The sequence below is a fragment of the Mizuhopecten yessoensis genome, unplaced genomic scaffold (assembly GCF_002113885.1).
Source record: "Mizuhopecten yessoensis strain PY_sf001 unplaced genomic scaffold, ASM211388v2 scaffold4033, whole genome shotgun sequence".
Lineage (NCBI taxonomy): Eukaryota > Metazoa > Mollusca > Bivalvia > Pectinida > Pectinidae > Mizuhopecten > Mizuhopecten yessoensis.
Window position 1 is genome coordinate 118,160 of NW_018405342.1, and position 23,519 is coordinate 141,678.

The window sequence follows — 23,519 nt, forward strand, 5'->3', positions numbered from 1 at the left end:
TGCCTCTTGGTTATTCAAGAGGCATTTAAAGTGTGGGTAAACTAAAGGACATTCATTTGAACAACATTTGTAGCCCTTTACCTAAGCATAGTACAAGCTAACCTGCTAAATATCACGATCTTAGGCCTCTTCATTATTCAGAAGAAATTGTCCATTTTGAGTTTTTTCAACCCCTGTGACCTTGTATGTATGTCAAGAAAATTCAGTTGAACAGCCTTGATATTTTTTTATCCCAGCATGGCCTTGACCAAATATCAATACTATGTTCATAGGTTCTTGAGAGTTAGTCAAGATCATCTTATTGAAAATTTATAACCCTTTATTGCTGTATGCTACAGGCTAAATATCATTAACATAGGCCTTTTTGTTACTCAGAGTTTGTTCAAGGGTTTTGACGGAATTTACCCTATGACCTTGAAAATTGGTCAAAGTCACTGGTTGAAAAAAAAATTAACACTACATCATCTTATTGGCCTAATAAAAAGGCTTTAGACTGCTAAGTTATCAAGAAGGATTCGTTTCAAGTTTTAGCCACATTAGATCCCTGTGACCTTGAAAGTTGGCCAAGCTCATTGATTTGAAGTAATTAATCTGATAGATAGCCCTTCATTTCCAGGAGTAATACTGACCTTATATCAAGACTATCTCTATCTTGGTTATTCATAGAAGATTTAAAATATTTTAACACATTTGAGCCTGGTGACCTTAAATAGGACTCAAGGTCACACCTCTGAACAAACTTTCATTCTCCCATTTAACTGGCCCAATATCAAGACACTAGGCATCTTGGTAACTCAGAATTTCAGGGACTTTTGACCACTGTGTCCCTTAACAGAAAGTCCATGTTTTGAGAAACATCATCCTTTTGTCCTTGAAGGTTGGCCAATGTCATTCATTTCAACAAACTTATTAGTCCTTCATCACAGCATGCTACTGGTCCAATATGAACTTAGGACTCTTTGTTGTTCAGCGGAAGTTGTTAAAAAAGACAGGCTAGACAGACGGAAAAAGGTGAGCAAAGGAAGACTCACCATCGATTGGCCTTCTGTCAGGTGAGCTTAAAAGATAACATTAGTACTAAAGCTGTGTAACTCCAGTTTATTCTTGTAAATATAGAAATACTATAGAGTGTATAATTTTGATCTAGCAAAACAAATGACACAGGTACAGAAACAAAACAAAGGTAGTTATAGTTCTGTTACAACCAACTAATCTCAAAAGTAGTCAACCTATCAGCACACAGTCTATATATAGGAATCATAGAAATGTGTGCCAATGATTACATGATGTGTACAATGGCGTAAACCCTGTCTTGCCTGGGTCAGTTGGATTTTCGGTCACATCTGGTATCAGGATTTACCACTGAACATGTGTAACATGCATATTTACCAACAAAAAAGTTTTTCTGCCTGGATTTTTTACTACATTTTAAGGCAGAAAACATAAAGAGGCTACATGGTATCCAAAACATTTCTATAGTGATGGACTGTCACTAGAGATATAATATTGGATATCCAAAATATTTCATACTGACAATGACAGTGAATGTAAAATTACATTTACAAAAAATTATACATTTTAGCTTATGATCAGCAGGTATTAAATTAAATGTCCAGCATAAAACATGATTCATAAAATAATTCTTAGATGAGCAGATTTTGCATAGACAAGCATTCTCCATTCTTTTTCATCCCAAAAATTATATGTATTTCAAAACTCATTTTTTGTCTGCTTTGGAAATTAAATGGACCAGATGACATTCATGCTCCTTAAAATGCAATGATGAAAACATGTTAAGACAAAATACTGAAAATCTTTTAAGTTTCATTTTTTGCAATGCCAACGATCTATTCTACAACAGATGATCCAAACATGAAAAAAGGACTATTATGGTTCCAGAAAGAGTCTGTCAAGAGAGACAACTCCTGTACAACATGATTATTTTGGTGGGTATTTACATCTGCATGTACTTTTCTGGGTACTCTGGGATTAGTTGTTTCGGTAGTTAATGGGTCTAAATTAAATAGAAGCTCATATAGAGTATTATATCAATGTCATATTTACAATTTGACATATTTTAATGATGGTTGTTATCATCTAATTATGAAAATTTCTTTTTTTTGAAAGTTCAAAAGTATAACAGACTCTAAGATTGTATCATCAAATGTAAACTGTAGAAGTGTCTCTCAAACTGAAAATAAATAAATTGGAATGTTGTACATTTTACATTTTTAAAACGGAGATTTCATGGTCATCAATTTGATCTGTTTTACCTGTACCAGAGCTAATCATAATCTTCATATTATTTGCTGAACAGTATTTCAGTGCAAGAATCACAAAATAGTTTTTAAATATTTCAATATTTCAATTTCTGTGCAAAATATCCAGCTCTAAAACAGTGTAAATGTAAATGAAAATTTGCAAAATTTATGTATATGCCACAAAAGAGTTGTCTAGTACATTATGTATCATACATTGTCTTGGGATAAATCACGATCCGGACAAATCGTAGTCCCCATGGCACATCATCCGTGCTTTAATAGAATACATGACAATCTCAATATCTCTTGGTCTACAATAAATATAATGTTGTCCTAGATGCATAAAACGTCGTGCTGAAGCCCAAAAAAATTTGGATTTCTCCAACAAACAGGTTGTTATTTATCATATCTATATCTAGATAAACTGTATCAGTAAACAATCTTCAATTAAATATGATACATATATACAGCCACATCTCTTAACATGTATTTATATACTGTACAGGACCTATAATATACAGCTTATCATATATAAGCCACTGGACAATTGTACCTACTGTACAGGACATATAATATACAGCTTAGCCACTGGACAATTGTACCTACTGTACACGACCTATAATATACAACTTCGCCACTGGACAATTGCACCTACTGTACAGGACCTATAATATACAGCTTAGCCACTGGACAATCGTACCTACTGGACAGGACCTATAACATACAGCTTAGCCTCTGGACAATTGTACATATAGCTACTGTACAGGACATATATATAATATACAGCTTAGCCACTGGACAATTGTCCCTACTGTACAGGACCTATAACATACAACTAAGCCACTGGACAATTGTACCTCCTGTACAGGACCTATAATATACAGCTTATCATATATAAGCCACTGGCCAATTGTACCTACTGTACAGGACATATAATATACAGCTTAGCCCCTGGACAATTGGCCCTACTGTACAGGACCTATAATATACAGCTTAGCCACTGGACAATCGTACCTACTGGACAGGACCTATAACATACAGCTTAGCCACTGTACAATTGTACCTACTGTACAGGACCTATAACATACAGCTTAGCCACTGTACAATTGTACCTACTGTACAGGACCTATAATATTCAACTTCGCCACTGGACAATTGTACCTACTGTACAGGACCTATAATATACAGCTTAGCCACTGGACAATTGTACATATAGCTACTGTACAGGACATATATAATATACAGCTTAGCCACTGGACAATTGTACCTACTGTACAGGACCTATAATATACAGCTTAGCCACTGGACAATTGTACCTACTGGACAGGACCTATAACATACAGCTTAGCCACTGGACAATTGTACATATAGCTACTGTACAGGACATATATATAATATACAGCTTAGCCACTGGACAATTGTACCTACTGTTCAGGACCTATAACATACAACTAAGCCACTGGACAATTGTACTTACTGTACAGGACCTATAACAGACAACTTAGCCACTGGACAATTGGACCTACTGTACAGGACCTATAATGTACAGCTTAGCCACTGGACAATTTTACCTACTGTACAGGACCTGTAACATACAACTTAGCCACTGGACAATTGTACCTACTGTACAGGACCTATACTAATCTGCTGGGTCACTTGTTAAGTTTATATCATGTAAACTGTACAAAACATATAGAACAGTTTATCTTCTTGACAAGTACAGTGCATTAACATGTAATATAGAGCTGGGCCACTAGACAATTATATATACTGTACAATGTATTATGTATGTTTTCTATAATACATATTATAAACAGCTAGGCCACTTGACAAGTCTATATATAATGTATGTATCTATACTATACATACTGTATACGATATATAACATACAGCTTGTCCCCAATAGCACTGTGTGGCCACATAAATCAACACAATATACATGAAAGGGCACTTGTCTTCCCTGATGGAATGATTATGAAATATGGAGATATTTGTCCGTTTCCCAGTTTTAAATGTTTGCATTCAATAAAAGTGTTTTACAATATTTTGATAACCTCAAACAGACAAACTTCGACAGTTGTTAGGTTTGGTCCCAAGTAGGTTATTATGCTGACTTCATATACAGATATACCACACGTCTTGTAAAATTTGTTTCTCATGGTTTTTACTTCATTTGATAAAATAATTGCATCTGCTGTAACACTTGATAACTCATTGTAATACAACGAAATAAACCATGGGACTAACACTCACAACTAACAATTTTAATGGAACTACAATCAGCTTTTTAAATAAAAAAATATTATACTTTCGGCCATGGGTGCAAAACATGTGGATTTACAAATGAACACATCAGCTCCCTTTCATTTCATTCAAAAACAAAAAGAGGAAGAGAGAAAAAGACTAGAACTAAATTATCTATGAAATCACTATAATCAACTACTAACCACATGGCAAATCACAGTGTGGTAATACAAATTATAGTTTCATAACTATAAATTATTATATGATCATATACATCATGTCATAGTTGTGTTTACTTCAAGAACTCTGAAATGAACATTCTTGCAAAGTTATATAAAAAATGCCCAGCATCGACCATGGATACAAGAAAAAAACTCTCCTCTCCGTTGTACATAAAAAGTGGGTCTAAACTAGTCTAAAAAAAGGCTGCCCTTCACAGACAAGAGTTTAGATACATGCTTTTTGGTCCACTTGTCCTTTCAGGATTTCTGTTAAAACTTCTTTTACACGTTTTTTGCTTTAAAATGATGACATGATTCCATATTAAAGCATAAATAAATAATTTTTAACATTTATTTCAAAAAGTATCATTAAAGAAAAACAAGTAACTCGGATTGATATGTCTTGTCTGTGCCCTGCTTTGACCATCAATGTACATGTCAAGTTTGGTTGGTCTAGCACTTATAGTTTCAGAGAAACTAACTTAAACGCAAAATCTTAATTTTGATGGAGATGCTGACAGAGTCATCAATGGACCATGAAAGGTAGGCCGCATCCAGCATTTGATGCATGGGATGAGATGTACTACCTAACATGCATCTATGGTCTAAGTTTGGTTGGTGTAGCATTTATACTTTCAGTGAAACTAACTTAAACGCAAAAACTTAATGTTGACTTCGTCGCCGTTGCCGGAAAAGCAACACTTTAGTCTCGCTTTCACTACTTAGTGGCTTGGAGACAGAAACCACTGTTGAATTGTCAATTCTCTAGTGGTTTGCCTGCAGAGGCACAGGGATCCTTAAATGATTTTTGTTTTTCTAAATTTTACAATAACTTGATCAGGATAACAGCATCAGGTGACCACACAACCTACGGATGTCTGTTAGAGAGACCATATGTCCTATGTGACAACAAGATCCAGAGATTATCAGTAGAGGTCATATAACTCACGTATGATGTTCTAGTCCACCAAAGTATCAAGATACAGGTGACAATATGACACATGAATCGTCCTCTAAAGTATCGCGATACAATTGTGTACACCTTTATCATAGAGCTTTATTTAAAGGCAAACATTCTCTATAGGTAACAGACAAATATTAAAAGCACTGACATGTAAATTTGAAGACACATGACAATTAAAGTATGTAAAGGAGTCGGACATTGTGTAGGCCAATATTGTGTCAATTGAATGAAATTGCTCAGTCGTAGGTTTGGAACTGCTCCTGAAAAGAAAAGAAAAAACAATAATTTAAAAATAATGAACAAATTATAAGGAAATTAAAGACATGCAAATTTGAAGAAATTAAAGAGACCTAAAATAATTTTGATATTAAAGACATATAGGGTACATATTTTCTTTAAAGGCAAAAAAAACTGTTCCTGTAAAATCAATAATATTCCTGGACTTTTTAATTTTGTTGATTTTGTGGGTAAACCACAAGTTCATACGTTCACAAAATAATTACAAGTTTGATATAAAACAATTTTCCGTTTGGGTGGGTACTGGTAATCCATGTATGATGAATTCATGTACCCACGAAAAGGTGTTTTGTCGGGAAACCACAAAATTTTGGCCCCATGAAAATATCTTTTTCACAGCACACATTATAGCAGTTAAATGTTGAGAGAGCTTATATGATGTAGTTGCATCAAAACAATATGAACAATTCTCAAAACCGTTTGCAGAGAAATATGAAAATGGTAAATTAAACTATTTTAAATGTTACAAATGATTTTAACCCCCCTTAAATACATTACCAGCTATCAATACCCCACACAAACAATGTATAGTATGCTGGAAAATATTCGCCCACATCTTAACTTTCTTCTTTTCTTGCCCTCCATAATGACTATAAATCTATCATTTCAGTCAATATTGGTATACACCATAATAAACACGGTAATTGATGTGAAGAGCAAATGAACACTGGGCAAAAAATTAATTTGATCAGCAAAGGGCAAAAGTTTAAGAGGGTGTAAGTTTCCCAGAATACAGCGTTCATATCTAGAATAACTTTAAAGTGTATCGATTTTAAAGAATGAATACACTAGCAGAGAGCTGATTATACAAACTCAACGGGAGACATAAATGGTTCGGAAAATTAGCTCAGATGATCAGTCATTTCAATAATTGGCTGTTTGGTTAACAGGCGGGACATACTGTAATAATACAGCAGGCTATTTATTCAGGACACAATCAAGGTTTGATAATACATGTACATTGAAATTTGGGATAATCGTGGTTTGGACGTTCAGCATTCTACTGTACATACTGATGTTTGCTGACAAACACTCGTCACTACATCATACAGAAATTATTCAGTTGGCAGATCTAAATCTTGCTCTTGTTTAGACAAAGAACACGTTGGTTTTCTGTGGTGTGATATATATGCATATTATCAAACTGTACGTAATTGAAAGCGGAAGTCACAGCAATCATTTAAGAATTTGTTATGTGGATAGTAATATAAGGCATTACACAAGTTTGTAACTGAAATATACCATTAAGTAATTACTACCAAGTATATATGTGCAACGGTTCGAAAGGATTATGGGATCTGGATAAGTATGAACAAAACTATACCAATAGAAGAAAATCGATGGTCGTATATGTCTTAGCCAATCAGAGGCAATGGAGGGTTGCCATCTTGGATTTTTAAATCCAGAAAAGTATGGCATTAGATAATGTAGGATATCCACCAATAAGATTTAAAATCACAAAGGAGAACAACTTTTCAGAAATGGCCATACAATGTCAATATTTTGGAGTAATATAACCTTTGCTCTATTTCTAGTAACAGTAGTGACTTTGATGTTTGGAAGCCACCTTGGATTACGATCTGATAATATGGTGTTATTCATGTAAGGTATCCACCACATACACTTTACCACCAAACTGAACAGTGGTGGGTCAGAGGAACGTTACAATGTACTTTAACAGTATATCCCCAGTTCTATTTTTAGTAACAGTGACCTTGACCTGATGCATATAACAATGCATTGCTGTATAAAATTTAAGAAAGTGTGGATGGACGGACACCATAAATACTGTCAGGTATCCTCATCACTGACGTGGGGCCTTTTAGTAATAGCAATGTACATAACATTGAAAAAGTACAGCACCGCAGGAAAAATAATGTGTTACAAAATGTATGTTTATCAGTTTTCTTTTGAAACACCTAAAATGTGGCAGACACTAATAGTGATATCAGTTCAAAGCAGTGAAAGTTAAAAATCAAAAAGTTTACTTAATGTAAAAAACAACACTGAAAACAAAAGTGTTTTAATTACCATAGGGTAATCCAACTCTGGCTATGAGTACCACTGTGAAAAGACAAGGAGGAGATAGTTATCTCGGTCACGGAGTTTCATCATCATGTATCTTTTTGGCAGGGGACTTTTGTTCATAGGGTTATAACTGGAAAATGGGATTACCTAGATTTCAGGTTGCCTTGGTCATTTGGACTACCTTACCTCAGTTATGTTGGTCATTTGGTTACCTGTGTTAATTGGTTACTATTATAATTGGGTCACCAGCACCATTAGAATACTAAATTAAATGAATTATTTGTTACCTTGATCATTATAAGATTATCCGAGTCATTTGGTTACTTAGGTCAAAGAAGTTAAATGGCTGTTAAGGGGTTTTATTTGGATGAAAATATATCAATTGGGAAGGCAATTTTCAGGAGTAAGGTGTAAATTTTGGGAATTAGGCATAAATATGAAATACAAGTGAAGTTTCAATTGGGAAGGGGGCCCATTATCAGCTTAGCAAAGTCCCCAGAAAAAGCCCTGCTTGGTCATGGAATTAAGGGTTTCTTGGTAGTGATTGTCACCTTGACAATAGAGTTAATTTTAGGTAGTTAGGCAAATGTGAGGGCCAAGCAACAGTTGAATGTATATGGGTAACTTGACAATGCAGTTAATATGAGGTAGTAGGATGAAAGTGTGGGTCAGATTACAGTTGTATCAAGTTTCATCTTTCAACAATTAAGTGCACACATGGGACATATACAACTATCTCAAATTCAACTGGGATGTGTCAAATGCGGTCAACAGTCTCACCATTTACTAACGTAAACCACAGTGATTCAAAATGGATGTCAGACTATGTTAAGCTGAATATCCCTGGTTATAATATTTGAGACTAAATTTTCCTTTCGGGTCTAGAACATTTTACCTGCCCAAATGGCCACACATAGATCAGGGAGACAATCTTAATACTTACATCCTGTGAAACAGTATCCACGTTAGCGTAGTTTGTATCATCGTCATCAGAAGAATCCTCGCCAGAGGAGTCTTCGGCACCCAATGCTGCTGGTGGCGGACCTTAAAAACATGTCCTCAATGTAAACACATTGCATTTTAAAAGTGTCAATATAAAAGCAAACAGGTCTTGATATGTTTTCATCCATCAGTATTCAATAGTGTATGTCTAGGAACAAGATAAGTGTATTACCTATCAAAATGTAAAAATGGGTGTGTGTTTTGCAGAGCTTTATACTTTTATGTTAAGAGGGGTCAAAACCCGCTCCTATTTCTCTAACTATATCTTCCCCCTTTTTAACCCTACCTATAAACTTCTTTGTTGTCAAAAATAAACAAAGAGACATTACTCTTTAGAAAGTGGGGCACACGCCCTGATTAGTATTTGCGTCCAAATATATCAGTATACAACACTCCACAATCCTGGTAATTTTACAGCAGCCTGTAATCATGATTGTGAAAACATAGCATTATCTGTATTGAAATTGAAAAGGTATTCCTTATTTTTCATTAATTCTGGAAAAAATATTAAAGCACTTTTGCTTTTTATGTATTGCTGAAAATGAACAAAAAATAATAATGAAAATAGAAATGATGAGCAACAACAACACTGAATCCGGTACAAAATGTAATGTTTGATTTACATCCTAAGTGCTAAAAATACTAAGATAAATGTAAGAATTTTAAAACATGTATCCTAAAATGTGAATTTGTTTTAGTTATATTTGTGTGTAACCCTTGTAGTAAGTATCCTCAAGACATTTCTACATTGACAGACATATCAAAAATATGTAATTTCCTAAATCTTTTCCTGAATCTAGTGTCGACCATTTGTTGGCCTGCATGACCTATCCTTTGTTGATGGGCCGCTAAGCATGTAATAACAATAATAGTCCTGAATCTAGTAATTCACTGAAAATATGAAGATTCTACAATACTGCATCTGTATGAAAGACTTCACTGACCTGCATTTGTGGACTTTGCTGAGGACAATTCGTTGTAACAGCTCAAACATATTCTGATTGGCTTGGATGACTGCTGTGGGAGGAGCCACTTCTGATCGGAGCAGGGACCACACACCACCTTCCCACACTTCCTACAGTGGTGCTGTCAAGGGGAGACAATCAAGGTATGTCCATTAAAACAAGGAAACCAAAGAAGGTACATAAACACAAGCCTCCTACTTCAATTCTATACTTCTCATTATTTTTTTATTACATGTATATAAATAACAACATATAAGAAAAAAATAGGAAATTAAGAAAAAAGAAACAAAAATAACGAAAGCAAACTGAAAATGAGAAAGAGGAAAACTGTTAAGGAATGAAAAAAACACCAAGTGTAAGATCAAGGTAAGGAGACTTACCCGCCTGTTTATCACAGAAAACTGGTATTTACGACAATGCATACAGACAGTGGCCTCATCATCTGGTACCCAAACTGGCGAATCATTGGCTGTATCCTGAGTTATTCCCCCTGAAATCAACAGAAATTCAATAAAAAAAATCTGTAGTGTACTGAACATCACAGAAAATAAAATGCTGACTCAGCACAGATATAGATAACATGAGCTTGACTATACATACAACTTATATCAACACTAGACTTTCTTCGTGGTGGTGCCTAAGCAGGCAATACCTTTATACCATATTAAGGCCACCTGTATTAAGAAACCACTTTCAATCTTTCCAATCATAGGTTGTTTTTTCCCCCACATTAACTAAGCTTCCCTTGGGTGATATGCGATTATAGGATTAACAGAAGAAATAGAAGATGTATCTTCAAAATAAATGTACTGGTACTAGTATTTATATCCTCTTGCAATTTGGTTTGTTACAATTTGATATGGAAATGGTGTCAATGTAATGTGTTAGACAACAGAAATGTTAAGAAACAAAAACCTGAAGTGAGTAATGTTAAATAAATTTAATCTTTTCTCCTGTAAAATAGATTGGCATGTATTACCTACTTCCTCATGTTCCCTTACAGATCATTGTAATTTAGTTATACTAAGTTATGTTGGGATACCATTTAAACTCAGCACTTATAGAAGTAGGTGTTTAATGGACAAATCTTTATCACTGTCTCTATTTCAGAAGTTGTTTTAAGTGCTTTGAGTTGGAGTAGCTGGTGTTGACACATTTATTGTGACTTATATGTAGCAGGTCGTGGACACATTTCTTCGTGACTTACGTTTGAGTAGCAGGTCGTTGATACATTTCTTCGTTACTTACATTTGAGTAGCAGGTCTTGGACACATTTCTTCGTGACTTACGTATGAGTAGCAGGTCGTAGTAGCAGGTCGTTGACACATTTCTTCGTGACTTACGTTTGAGTAGCAGGTCGTTGACACATTTCTTCGTGACTTACGTTTGAGTAGCAGGTCGTTGACACATTTCTTCGTTACTTACGTTTGAGTAGCAGGTCGTTGACACATTTCTTCGTTACTTACGTTTGAGTAGCAGGTCGTTGACACATTTCTTCGTTACTTACGTTTGAGTAGCAGGTCGTTGACACATTTCTTCGTTACTTACGTTTGAGTAGCAGGTCGTTGACACATTTCTTCGTTACTTACGTTTGAGTAGCAGGTCGTTGACACATTTCTTCGTTACTTACGTTTGAGTAGCAGGTCGTTGACACATTTCTTCGTTACTTACGTTTGAGTAGCAGGTCGTTGACACATTTCTTCGTTACTTACGTTTGAGTAGCAGGTCGTTGACACATTTCTTCGTTACTTACGTTTGAGTAGCAGGTCGTTGACACATTTCTTCGTTACTTACGTTTGAGTAGCAGGTCGTTGACACATTTCTTCGTTACTTACGTTTGAGTAGCAGGTCGTTGACACATTTCTTCGTTACTTACGTTTGAGTAGCAGGTCGTTGACACATTTCTTCGTTACTTACGTTTGAGTAGCAGGTCGTTGACACATTTCTTCGTTACTTACGTTTGAGTAGCAGGTCGTTGACACATTTCTTCGTTACTTACGTTTGAGTAGCAGGTCGTTGACACATTTCTTCGTTACTTACGTTTGAGTAGCAGGTCGTTGACACATTTCTTCGTTACTTACGTTTGAGTAGCAGGTCGTTGACACATTTCTTCGTTACTTACGTTTGAGTAGCAGGTCGTTGACACATTTCTTCGTTACTTACGTTTGAGTAGCAGGTCGTTGACACATTTCTTCGTTACTTACGTTTGAGTAGCAGGTCGTTGACACATTTCTTCGTTACTTACGTTTGAGTAGCAGGTCGTTGACACATTTCTTCGTTACTTACGTTTGAGTAGCAGGTCGTTGACACATTTCTTCGTTACTTACGTTTGAGTAGCAGGTCGTTGACACATTTCTTCGTTACTTACGTTTGAGTAGCAGGTCGTTGACACATTTCTTCGTTACTTACGTTTGAGTAGCAGGTCGTTGACACATTTCTTCGTTACTTACGTTTGAGTAGCAGGTCGTTGACACATTTCTTCGTTACTTACGTTTGAGTAGCAGGTCGTTGACACATTTCTTCGTTACTTACGTTTGAGTAGCAGGTCGTTGACACATTTCTTCGTTACTTACGTTTGAGTAGCAGGTCGTTGACACATTTCTTCGTTACTTACGTTTGAGTAGCAGGTCGTTGACACATTTCTTCGTTACTTACGTTTGAGTAGCAGGTCGTTGACACATTTCTTCGTTACTTACGTTTGAGTAGCAGGTCGTTGACACATTTCTTCGTTACTTACGTTTGAGTAGCAGGTCGTTGACACATTTCTTCGTTACTTACGTTTGAGTAGCAGGTCGTTGACACATTTCTTCGTTACTTACGTTTGAGTAGCAGGTCGTTGACACATTTCTTCGTTACTTACGTTTGAGTAGCAGGTCGTTGACACATTTCTTCGTTACTTACGTTTGAGTAGCAGGTCGTTGACACATTTCTTCGTTACTTACGTTTGAGTAGCAGGTCGTTGACACATTTCTTCGTTACTTACGTTTGAGTAGCAGGTCGTTGACACATTTCTTCGTTACTTACGTTTGAGTAGCAGGTCGTTGACACATTTCTTCGTTACTTACGTTTGAGTAGCAGGTCGTTGACACATTTCTTCGTTACTTACGTTTGAGTAGCAGGTCGTTGACACATTTCTTCGTTACTTACGTTTGAGTAGCAGGTCGTTGACACATTTCTTCGTTACTTACGTTTGAGTAGCAGGTCGTTGACACATTTCTTCGTTACTTACGTTTGAGTAGCAGGTCGTTGACACATTTCTTCGTTACTTACGTTTGAGTAGCAGGTCGTTGACACATTTCTTCGTTACTTACGTTTGAGTAGCAGGTCGTTGACACATTTCTTCGTTACTTACGTTTGAGTAGCAGGTCGTTGACACATTTCTTCGTTACTTACGTTTGAGTAGCAGGTCGTTGACACATTTCTTCGTTACTTACGTTTGAGTAGCAGGTCGTTGACACATTTCTTCGTTACTTACGTTTGAGTAGCAGGTCGTTGACACATTTCTTCGTTACTTACGTTTGAGTAGCAGGTCGTTGACACATTTCTTCGTTACTTACGTTTGAGTAGCAGGTCGTTGACACATTTCTTCGTTACTTACGTTTGAGTAGCAGGTCGTTGACACATTTCTTCGTTACTTACGTTTGAGTAGCAGGTCGTTGACACATTTCTTCGTTACTTACGTTTGAGTAGCAGGTCGTTGACACATTTCTTCGTTACTTACGTTTGAGTAGCAGGTCGTTGACACATTTCTTCGTTACTTACGTTTGAGTAGCAGGTCGTTGACACATTTCTTCGTTACTTACGTTTGAGTAGCAGGTCGTTGACACATTTCTTCGTTACTTACGTTTGAGTAGCAGGTCGTTGACACATTTCTTCGTTACTTACGTTTGAGTAGCAGGTCGTTGACACATTTCTTCGTTACTTACGTTTGAGTAGCAGGTCGTTGACACATTTCTTCGTTACTTACGTTTGAGTAGCAGGTCGTTGACACATTTCTTCGTTACTTACGTTTGAGTAGCAGGTCGTTGACACATTTCTTCGTTACTTACGTTTGAGTAGCAGGTCGTTGACACATTTCTTCGTTACTTACGTTTGAGTAGCAGGTCGTTGACACATTTCTTCGTTACTTACGTTTGAGTAGCAGGTCGTTGACACATTTCTTCGTTACTTACGTTTGAGTAGCAGGTCGTTGACACATTTCTTCGTTACTTACGTTTGAGTAGCAGGTCGTTGACACATTTCTTCGTTACTTACGTTTGAGTAGCAGGTCGTTGACACATTTCTTCGTTACTTACGTTTGAGTAGCAGGTCGTTGACACATTTCTTCGTTACTTACGTTTGAGTAGCAGGTCGTTGACACATTTCTTCGTTACTTACGTTTGAGTAGCAGGTCGTTGACACATTTCTTCGTTACTTACGTTTGAGTAGCAGGTCGTTGACACATTTCTTCGTTACTTACGTTTGAGTAGCAGGTCGTTGACACATTTCTTCGTTACTTACGTTTGAGTAGCAGGTCGTTGACACATTTCTTCGTTACTTACGTTTGAGTAGCAGGTCGTTGACACATTTCTTCGTTACTTACGTTTGAGTAGCAGGTCGTTGACACATTTCTTCGTTACTTACGTTTGAGTAGCAGGTCGTTGACACATTTCTTCGTTACTTACGTTTGAGTAGCAGGTCGTTGACACATTTCTTCGTTACTTACGTTTGAGTAGCAGGTCGTTGACACATTTCTTCGTTACTTACGTTTGAGTAGCAGGTCGTTGACACATTTCTTCGTTACTTACGTTTGAGTAGCAGGTCGTTGACACATTTCTTCGTTACTTACGTTTGAGTAGCAGGTCGTTGACACATTTCTTCGTTACTTACGTTTGAGTAGCAGGTCGTTGACACATTTCTTCGTTACTTACGTTTGAGTAGCAGGTTGTTGACACATTTCTTCGTTACTTACGTTTGAGTAGCAGGTTGTTGACACATTTCTTTGTTACTTACGTTTGAGTAGCAGGTCGTTGACACATTTCTTCGTTACTTACAATTGAGTAGCAGGTTGTTGACACATTTCTTCGTTACTTACAATTGAGTAGCAGGTTGTTGACACATTTCTTCGTTACTTACGTTTGAGTAGCAGGTTGTTGACACATTTCTTTGTTACTTACGTTTGAGTAGCAGGTCGTTGACACATTTCTTCGTTACTTACAATTGAGTAGCAGGTTGTTGACACATTTCTTCGTTACTTACAATTGAGTAGCAGGTTGTTGACACATTTCTTCGTGACTTACGTTTGAGTAGCAGGTTGTTGACACATTTCTTTGTTACTTACGTTTGAGTAGCAGGTCGTTGACACATTTTTTGATATGTGACATCCATTGTGTCTTTTCTGTAGTTGTGGCTGCATACACTACAAAGGACTTTTTTGGACTGATAATCTTCCATCCATTCCGTAAGGCTGAAACATTGGATACACATCAATAAATCAAAGAAAATCATTTGTATGTATCAGCGGGAGTGTATAGGTAGCCCTACACATTTTATTACAGTACAAGTACTGTATATTAACATTGGGCATTATATTGAGGTTTAAATTTGGGTTGTTAGAGGCCAAACAGCATGAAAACATTGACAGTTTATTTTTATTTATTTTTTTAATTCTAAATGTGTAAAATATGGTACATCTGTATCAAAAAGAGTACAACAAAAACATATAATAACATGCTTTTATTACACACTGTTCCCTTGATCTAGGGCTTCTTAAACCAAATTATTCCCCTGCAATTTCGAGTCAAGAATATAAGACATGCTGTAACCCGCTGCATATCATAAGAGATGAATAATATGGAGTCAATTGTAGAAACAAGGTGTTTTTTTTGTGTCTTCTGCCGAGGGAACATTTTAGAAACCGAAAGTGGTCTGCTGCCCTCAATGCAGCACTTGATAATTAATCAACAGAGGGATGTCCTTTTGGTAGGTGAGGTAATAATTAAGGGGCATTATATTGTGGTTGTACTGCACCTGTAATGTAATTTGGACAAAGCCCTCAAAAAGTTGATAGCAAGGTGACAGATTCATTCATTGGAAGGACATGCTTTGAAATTATTTATGATTATAAAACACACACACATACACTAATATTTTACATTTTGACCACTATTTCATGTTCAACATGTTTTGCCCTTAAAGGAGATTGCAATTTACAATGGGGCAAACAAATTATATAAAATGTATCATGAAAATGTAAAAGACGAACCAGAAAGTATACATGAAAGTACATGTACAAGCTTATGGGAAATACCAACACTTCACAATTGTCAAAAAAGTATGATAAGGTATAGAGAAAGTATGAAGGTTTGTAGTAACTGAGATTCTCCTGTTCTAGTTAACATTCACATACACAGTCTTATACTGACACACTACATACATATTCATAAGGACCAAGCTTCATTTACATCTTTTATCATTTCTCGTAGGGAAGCTGGCGATTTGTAAATGCTGGAACTACTAAAATATTGTAGTATTGGATGGGAAAATATGCATTCTGAAGTAAACTAGAAATTTGTAGGGAAACAACAAGTACATTTCATACAGTGTAGCTCACTTTTCCTGAGGAAAAGGCTAAGTATATAACGGGTGTGTATATAATAAATCACTTACACTATGGGAGATGTTGATTTGTGTGGTTAATACAAGATTGGCCAATCACAAACTTTAATACACCTATATTTATCACTTTCATTATGATTTTTTTGGAATGGGACCCGAGGCTTTGTAATTTCTTTGGAAATGCAACTAAATGGAAAATTTTATCTGTCCTACCTGAAGCATTTTTCTACATAAATACTATTTTGAAGAGAAGACAATAATTTGTCTATAAAGAGCTCAGTTACTGTTTATTTAAAAGTATTATAAACGTAGTAAAAAAATGTATTACCTAATGACAGAGTTGGGCTGGAAATTCAGGCAAACGGAACACAACTTTTGTGTATTTAAGTCATTTAAAGCAAGAAAATCAGTATTCATGTCATGAGAAGCATTCCATAATAAAGACAAATATTTGCAGGGGAATGCCGAGAATATAAAGTTGTAAAGTATATAGATGTATGTTACCAAAATCAGCAAGGGCTGAAACAAAACCACCAACTACAATCAACCATAAAATCCAACACAGATAATGTATTATTACAGAAATATTTTGGGTGGTGGCATTTTTTTTTTATCTCTACCACATGCATCTGTATTTTTTCCCAGTGCCTACTTTACATATATACAATGCACTGTACATGTACAATTATTTTAGACAACATTTCACAGCCTAAGATTTCAGGATAAATATTCTTGACAAGAAGATTACATGTTCCAGCAGTAATGTCAACTGAAATTTTCAATTGTAACATGACACCAATATTTAGAGTTATTCCCCTTTAAAAAAGGTAAATGATAATATGTGAAATTTTCACATGAACATGTATACCACTTCACATTAATAAGGAATGTTATAAAATAGTCAAGATTGTTTCTAGAATTAGTTGGTAGGTCAATTTGGTCCACAAGGGATTTTAGATAAAATACAAAATATATTCAGTAATATTTTGCTAGTGATCCAATTTAATGAAACACCTCTTTGTATGTATCTAGCTATTCTAATACATTTAAAGTGACTGTACTATTGAAAACTCATAAGACATCCAACATTTGATAAAGGTGATTTTGAAAGGAAAATTACCAGAATATAACCTACACTGCATGCACAGTGTATCATCAAGGAATGGAGTTAAGGATTTAAATCACCTTGTGTACAAACATCACTCAACTTAGCCAAACCAAAAGTTGAACTTATAGATTTTATTTAGTTATGCATATGAATTTGAATCTTACCAATATATAAGCAGTTGAATCTTACCAACGTAACTAAATGCCTGTGCAGTTTTCATACCTGAACAGCTCCACGTTTTTTCTTTATTCTCTTGTGAAATTACCATTAATCTTCAACATTCTCTAACACGCATCCTCCAATAAAATCATACTTAATTATTTTGCCATCTTCATTTTTTGGAGTCGCTGAAAAGGTGCCTCGCCTCCCATATGGTTATTTTCTTGAATAGCCCTGACTTGACATCCTCCAGTTAAATTATAATTACCTGTATATTGTATCATACATCCAGGCTTCCTTAAGTTATATCTTTCAGTGAAATTATACTTACTTATTTCGTCGTCCACATTTTCTAACTTGACATCCTCCAGTGAGATAATGTGTTGTTGGTTATACTGAAATGGGGAAGTGAGAAACATAACATTTTGCAATAAAACTGAAGTACCGGTACGTAATGTCATTTTATTATGGAGTCCATATAAAGAGGTCTACTTCTGAACTAATAGAATTTAAAATTATTGTACCCTCCAGAATTACAACTCAACTCTTGGTTCCATTTAACTTTGTAAAGACTATCATCAAACCTAGAAAAATTGTAATTTTTAAATGTGAATAGAATATACACATAATTATTACTAGTCATTGAAATGTCACATATAAACACTGATTGGTTGTGCTACATGAATCTTTTCACAATATATCTTTACCAATCTGAAGAATAAAAACTAAAGATTATACAATTTATTTGTTATAAAATGTCCAATCATCCTAATTTAATTTCCTAACAATAAATCAGTCAAACCAAATACAGACAAAACTAAAATTTAGACTCTCTTCCCTCTCCTTTTCACAAAAATAGATTTAAATTCTAATAATTTGAACAAATTGATAAGAAGAACCTACTCTGTAATGGAAACAGGAAGTTAGGTAGGGATCCTTTAGTTTTAATGGATGTAAAAGAGATTGTGATATATCCCAATATCTATTTTGTATGTGCCATGTATTTTTCTCACCTTTTTTTTGCTGATTAGAATATTGCCGTAAACAAGTATATCGTTGAAGAGGAAGAACTGTCTTGGTTTTGGTCGTTTGCGACAGAGCTTGGTCAATACACCTTCTCCTACAAGAACTCTCCCAGGCACTTTCAGGGGCTGCATAGAGAAAGCAAGTTTGTCAATAAAGAGGAAGAATTGTTTCAGACAGGATTTTGGCTGTTTGTGTTGCGACAGAAATCAGTTAGTACACCCTTCCCTTTTGAGCTTGTTCAGGCTGTGCTCAGAAAAACGTAATGCATCAATTATGTTCAATTCATCCTCCATGAATTATGAGTTGTACCACGATGTATACATGTATCATAAAGAAGATTATCCTTTCTTCCCTATAAGAATCATACATTATGTACTTGGATCAGTGTAATTGTTTCTCTTTTATATGTTAATTCATACCTGCCTACCCCTAATATAAATAAAAGTGGTGATGATCGTCCGTCTTTTGAAAATGAAAAAGAGGCTCATATATATATGATATAGTGTGACATTTTTATCACAAAAAAAAATGTACGAGAAAGTTGATATTAAATTAGTACTTAAAATATTTTAATGATGGAAAAGGTACATTTTACAGTAAGAATATTCATTTTAAGTTCTCGTATTCAGATGAAGCAGATTTAGCAGCTGTTAATAAACTTGCTGGCGACTTGCCATATTCCCAGAACTTCTATGCAGGTCAATGTGCGTACCGACATTTGCAACTTTTTCTCTCATCCAAAACATTTTGTAAACACATATTTTCTATGTATTTTTCTTAATCAACTCAATTTATTTGCTTTTGTTTTAGGGACCAAATAGTGAAAAGGTGTATACATTTTTTTTTTTAAGCTTGAAAAATATACAAATGTCAGTTAATTCAGATTAATTCTACTGCACCTGTCCAGAAGCCCCAAAGCACTGTTCCACAAAGGCTATTCTCCTCGTGTTAGACTCGCTGTTCACTGTCAAAAGAAAAATTTATTAACATATCACTTAATAAAGTGTCAGCACTTCAGAGGAATTCAAATTAATATTGTTAATACAAGAGGCCCAGAGGGCCTGTATCGCTCACCTGGATACCTAAGCAATCATGGCAAACTATTCTCCAAATGAGATCAAGGGAGTATGCCACACCCCAAGGCCAATCCTTGTAGCATAGCTATATTACATTTTTCATGCCCAGCAATTTTATGTATAGTTATGGGGTGGGGATCTCAACTGTTTCCAAGCTTTGACTCAGAAACTAGGTCCCTAGAGTTGTGGCCAGACCCCCGGATCGATTCTAATATTGTGACTGCATTTGTCTCTTTTTGCCAAGCATTTGTGTATATAGTTTTGGGGTGGGGATCTCAACCGTTTCAAAGTTATGACCCAGGGGTCTCCAAGGGTGGGGCAGTCCCCAAAGCCAACCTGGAAGCATATGTGCAATCATCTCTTTATACTCAGCAATTGTATATATACAGTTATAGGGTCGGCCTCTCAACTGTTTCCAAGCTGTGACTCAGAAACAAGGTCCCTAAGGGTTCGGTCAGATCCCAGGGGCTATTCTGATATCATGATTGCATTCGTCTCTTTATGCCCAGCATTTGTATATATAGTTTTGGGGTGGGGATCTCAACCGTTTCAAAGTTATGACCCAGGGGTCTCCAAGGGTGGGGCAGTCCCCAAAGCCAACCTGGAAGCATATGTGCAATCATCTCTTTATACTCAGCAATTGTATATATACAGTTATAGGGTGGGCCTCTCAACTGTTTCCAAGCTGTGACTCAGAAACAAGGTCCCTAAGGGTTCGGTCAGATCCCAGGGTCTATTCTGATATCATGATTGCATTCGTCTCTTTATGCCCAGCATTTGTGTATATAGTTTTGGGGTGGGGATCTCAACCGCTTTAAAGTTATGGCCCAGGGACTATGTCTCCAAGGGTGGGGCCAGACCCTAGGGACATCCTGGAAGCAAATGTGCATTCTTCTCTTTATACTCAGCAATTGTATATATGGTTATATGGTGGGGATCTCAACCATTTCCAAGTAATGCATTTTATTGGCCCCACCCCTTAGCCCGGGGGGTCAGCCCCACCATTTGTACAATTTTGAATCCCTGCCTCCCATGAATACTTCCGACCAAATATGATCAATATCCATGGCATAGTTCTGCAGAAGAAGTCATTTATAGCAATATAACCAAATTGCCCCCTTTTGGCCCCGCCCCTCAGCCCCCTGAGGGGTCAGCCCAACTGTTTGTACAATTTTAAATCTCCACCACCTAGAGATGCTTCCAGTCAAATAACGTTGATATCCATCACTTAGTTCCAGAGAAGAAGTCACTTAAAGCAGTATAGCCAAATACCCTTTTTGGCCCTGCCCCTCAACCCCTGGGGGGCCAGCCACACCATTTGTACAATTTTAAATCCCTGACTCCCAGGAATGCTTTTGATCAAATATGATTGATATCCAATGCACAGATCTACAGAAGAAGTCGTTTGTAGCAATATAGCCAAATGGCCCCCTTTTGGCCCCGCCCCTTAGCCCCCGGGGGAGTCAGCCCCTCCATTTGTACAATTTTTAATCACCATCACCTAGGGATGCTTCCAGTCAAATATGGTTGATATCCACGTCTTAGTTCCAGAGAAGAAGTCGCTTAAAGCAGTATAGCCAAATACCCTTTTTGGCCCTGCCCCTCAGCCCCCTGGGGGGTCAGCCACACCATTTGTACAATTTTAAATCCCTGCCTCCCAGAAATGCTTTTGATCAAATATGATTGATATCCAGAGCACAGTTCTACAGAAGAAGTCGTTGGTAGCAATATAGCCAAATTGCCCCCTTTTGGCCCCGCACCTTAGCCCCCTGGGCAGTCAGCCCCATCATTTGTACAATTTAATCACCATCACCTAGGGATGCTTCCAGTCAAATATGGTTGATATCCACTCCTTAGTTCCAGAGAAGAAGTCGCTTAAAGCAGTATAGCCAAATACCCTTTTTGGCCCTGCCCTCAGTCCCCTGGGGGGTCAGCCACACCATTTGTACAATTTTAAATCCCTGCCTCCCAGGAATGCTTTTGATCAAATATGATTGATATCCAGTGCACAGTTCTACAGAAGAAGTCGTTTGTAGCAATATAGCCAAATTGCCCCCTTTTGGCCCCGCCCCTAAGCCCCCTGGGGAGTCAGCCCTACCATTTGTACAATTTTGAATCCCCACCACCTAGGGATGCTTCCAGTCAAATTTAGTTTAATTCCAACCAGTGGTTAAGAAGAAGAAGTCGTTTAAAGAAATTGTTGACGTACGGACGTACGACGGATGCAACGATATGGCATAAGCTTACCTTGGTCCTTCGGACCAGGTGAGCTAATAACCACATAATGAAATTAAATTAGACCACATAGTCTAACATCAATATGACTAAAATGATAGTATTTCAAAATCCCATGAAACTGGAAGCACTAGTATGCTTATAGTATTGCACGTTTTCAGGGAGGCCAATCGATTCAAGCACCTGTTCTGAACCTGGCCATAGGAAGCCCAAGTTTCCTCTAGCCCGGGCAACAGACTAACACTGTTTGACAGATAGATGTCTCGCACAAGACATCTACAGTAGGCCTATCTGTCAACTTCTGGTGCCCGGGCTAAAGAGTAAAAATCAAGCATGGTTAACAAAATCAAACGACCATTTCCCTACAACGCCTTTTCAAAAAACGGTCCTTGAAACCATAACCCCCTCCCCCTCCACAAATGTACGATGACACATATGATAGTCAAGTACACATAGCCTCTTACTCATGCACTTCAACAACGATGCAACTGTTACAGTACGTTGAAGAGGACGATATTTGTCAAGAAATTAAAAGTTACTGTATTTAGACAACACATTTCAAGAAGTATAACTTGAAATGTTAAAGGAAAAACCGATACAATTTTCTGTCCCAGCCTCCATTATACGGTCTTGATATAAAACAAAAATCAAGTTATCAGACATAAATACTCAAGTGACATTTCTACACACCCAGTCTGTCCACCATCTTGGCAGCCGCTACTTTCGCGTGATGCACTAGGTTATAATTGTGCTTGTGCTCCCTTCAATTTTTTTTTTTTTTTAAATCCATCTACATTTTACGGACTTATTTAATTCTAATTAATATGACTAATTTTACATTATTATGAACGCACTTAAACAGTAAAATTGACGGTTACACTATAATATATTTTCCATATATTTTCAGTATTGTTAACATGGACCTACAAATGTAAATAGATCTACTGAATTAATTTTAACCTTTATAATTTCATAGTAGACCTCAGTCGTCGTATAAGTCAACCCAGGTTCTAAACATGTAAATTTAAGACAACTACTAAAGGTATTTCGGTATATTTATTTTCGTCATCGTGATTCGTCAGAGCCACAGCTAGGGGAATTTGTTACAGCACGGAATTCAATATTAGATTTGCGATATTTAAGTATCCATGAAGGATAACCTTATACCACGGACTTAAATCTAATTCCGTGCTTATACAGATCTATTTATATATTCAAATAAAAACGTCACAACAGAACAACAATGTTTAAGGCCTAAAGAGATGAGGTTTGAGGAAACTCGTTGTTGAGTTTCTTAATTATCAGTACAACCAATAACTGGCTTTACCGGCACCTG

General features: G+C 36.5%; 1 protein-coding gene and 1 long non-coding RNA gene across 3 annotated transcripts; both read right to left on the reverse strand.

The window, feature by feature from the left end:
• Positions 1 to 1,083: 1,083 nt before the first annotated feature.
• LOC110448412 lies at positions 1,084 to 2,989 on the reverse strand. The gene is made up of 2 exons (XR_002462723.1): positions 2,913 to 2,989; positions 1,084 to 2,814 (listed from the first exon to the last, which is right to left on the reverse strand). It is a non-coding gene; the product is annotated as an uncharacterized LOC110448412 (long non-coding RNA).
• A 2,361-nt stretch (positions 2,990 to 5,350) lies between these two features.
• Positions 5,351 to 22,928, reverse strand: LOC110448413 (pleckstrin homology domain-containing family F member 2-like). Of its 2 annotated transcripts, XM_021494628.1 has the most exons (10): positions 22,874 to 22,928; positions 19,772 to 19,836; positions 18,860 to 18,997; positions 18,178 to 18,241; positions 17,084 to 17,098; positions 15,303 to 15,428; positions 10,363 to 10,472; positions 9,962 to 10,103; positions 8,959 to 9,059; positions 5,351 to 5,950 (listed from the first exon to the last, which is right to left on the reverse strand). In XM_021494628.1, exons 1-10 carry the CDS (start codon positions 22,887 to 22,889, stop codon positions 5,927 to 5,929), a joined length of 801 nt encoding a protein of 266 aa, XP_021350303.1. In that variant the 5' UTR covers positions 22,890 to 22,928; the 3' UTR covers positions 5,351 to 5,926. The 2 variants fall into 2 exon arrangements, with proteins under 2 accessions (XP_021350303.1, XP_021350304.1); XM_021494629.1 differs by lacking the exon at positions 17,084 to 17,098.
• Between the last annotated feature and the right edge of the window lie 591 nt (positions 22,929 to 23,519).

What these genes read in the sequence shown, in the direction of transcription:
- LOC110448413 (XM_021494628.1), bottom strand. An exon ending in GCTTTGGGGCTTCTGGACAG is followed by an intron (nt 18,998 to 19,771) that starts GTGCAGTAGAAT and finishes TTCTCTATGCAG; the next exon opens with CCCCTGAAAGTGCCTGGGAG. An exon ending in AGCAAAGTCCACAAATGCAG is followed by an intron (nt 9,060 to 9,961) that starts GTCAGTGAAGTC and finishes CATGTTTTTAAG; the next exon opens with GTCCGCCACCAGCAGCATTG.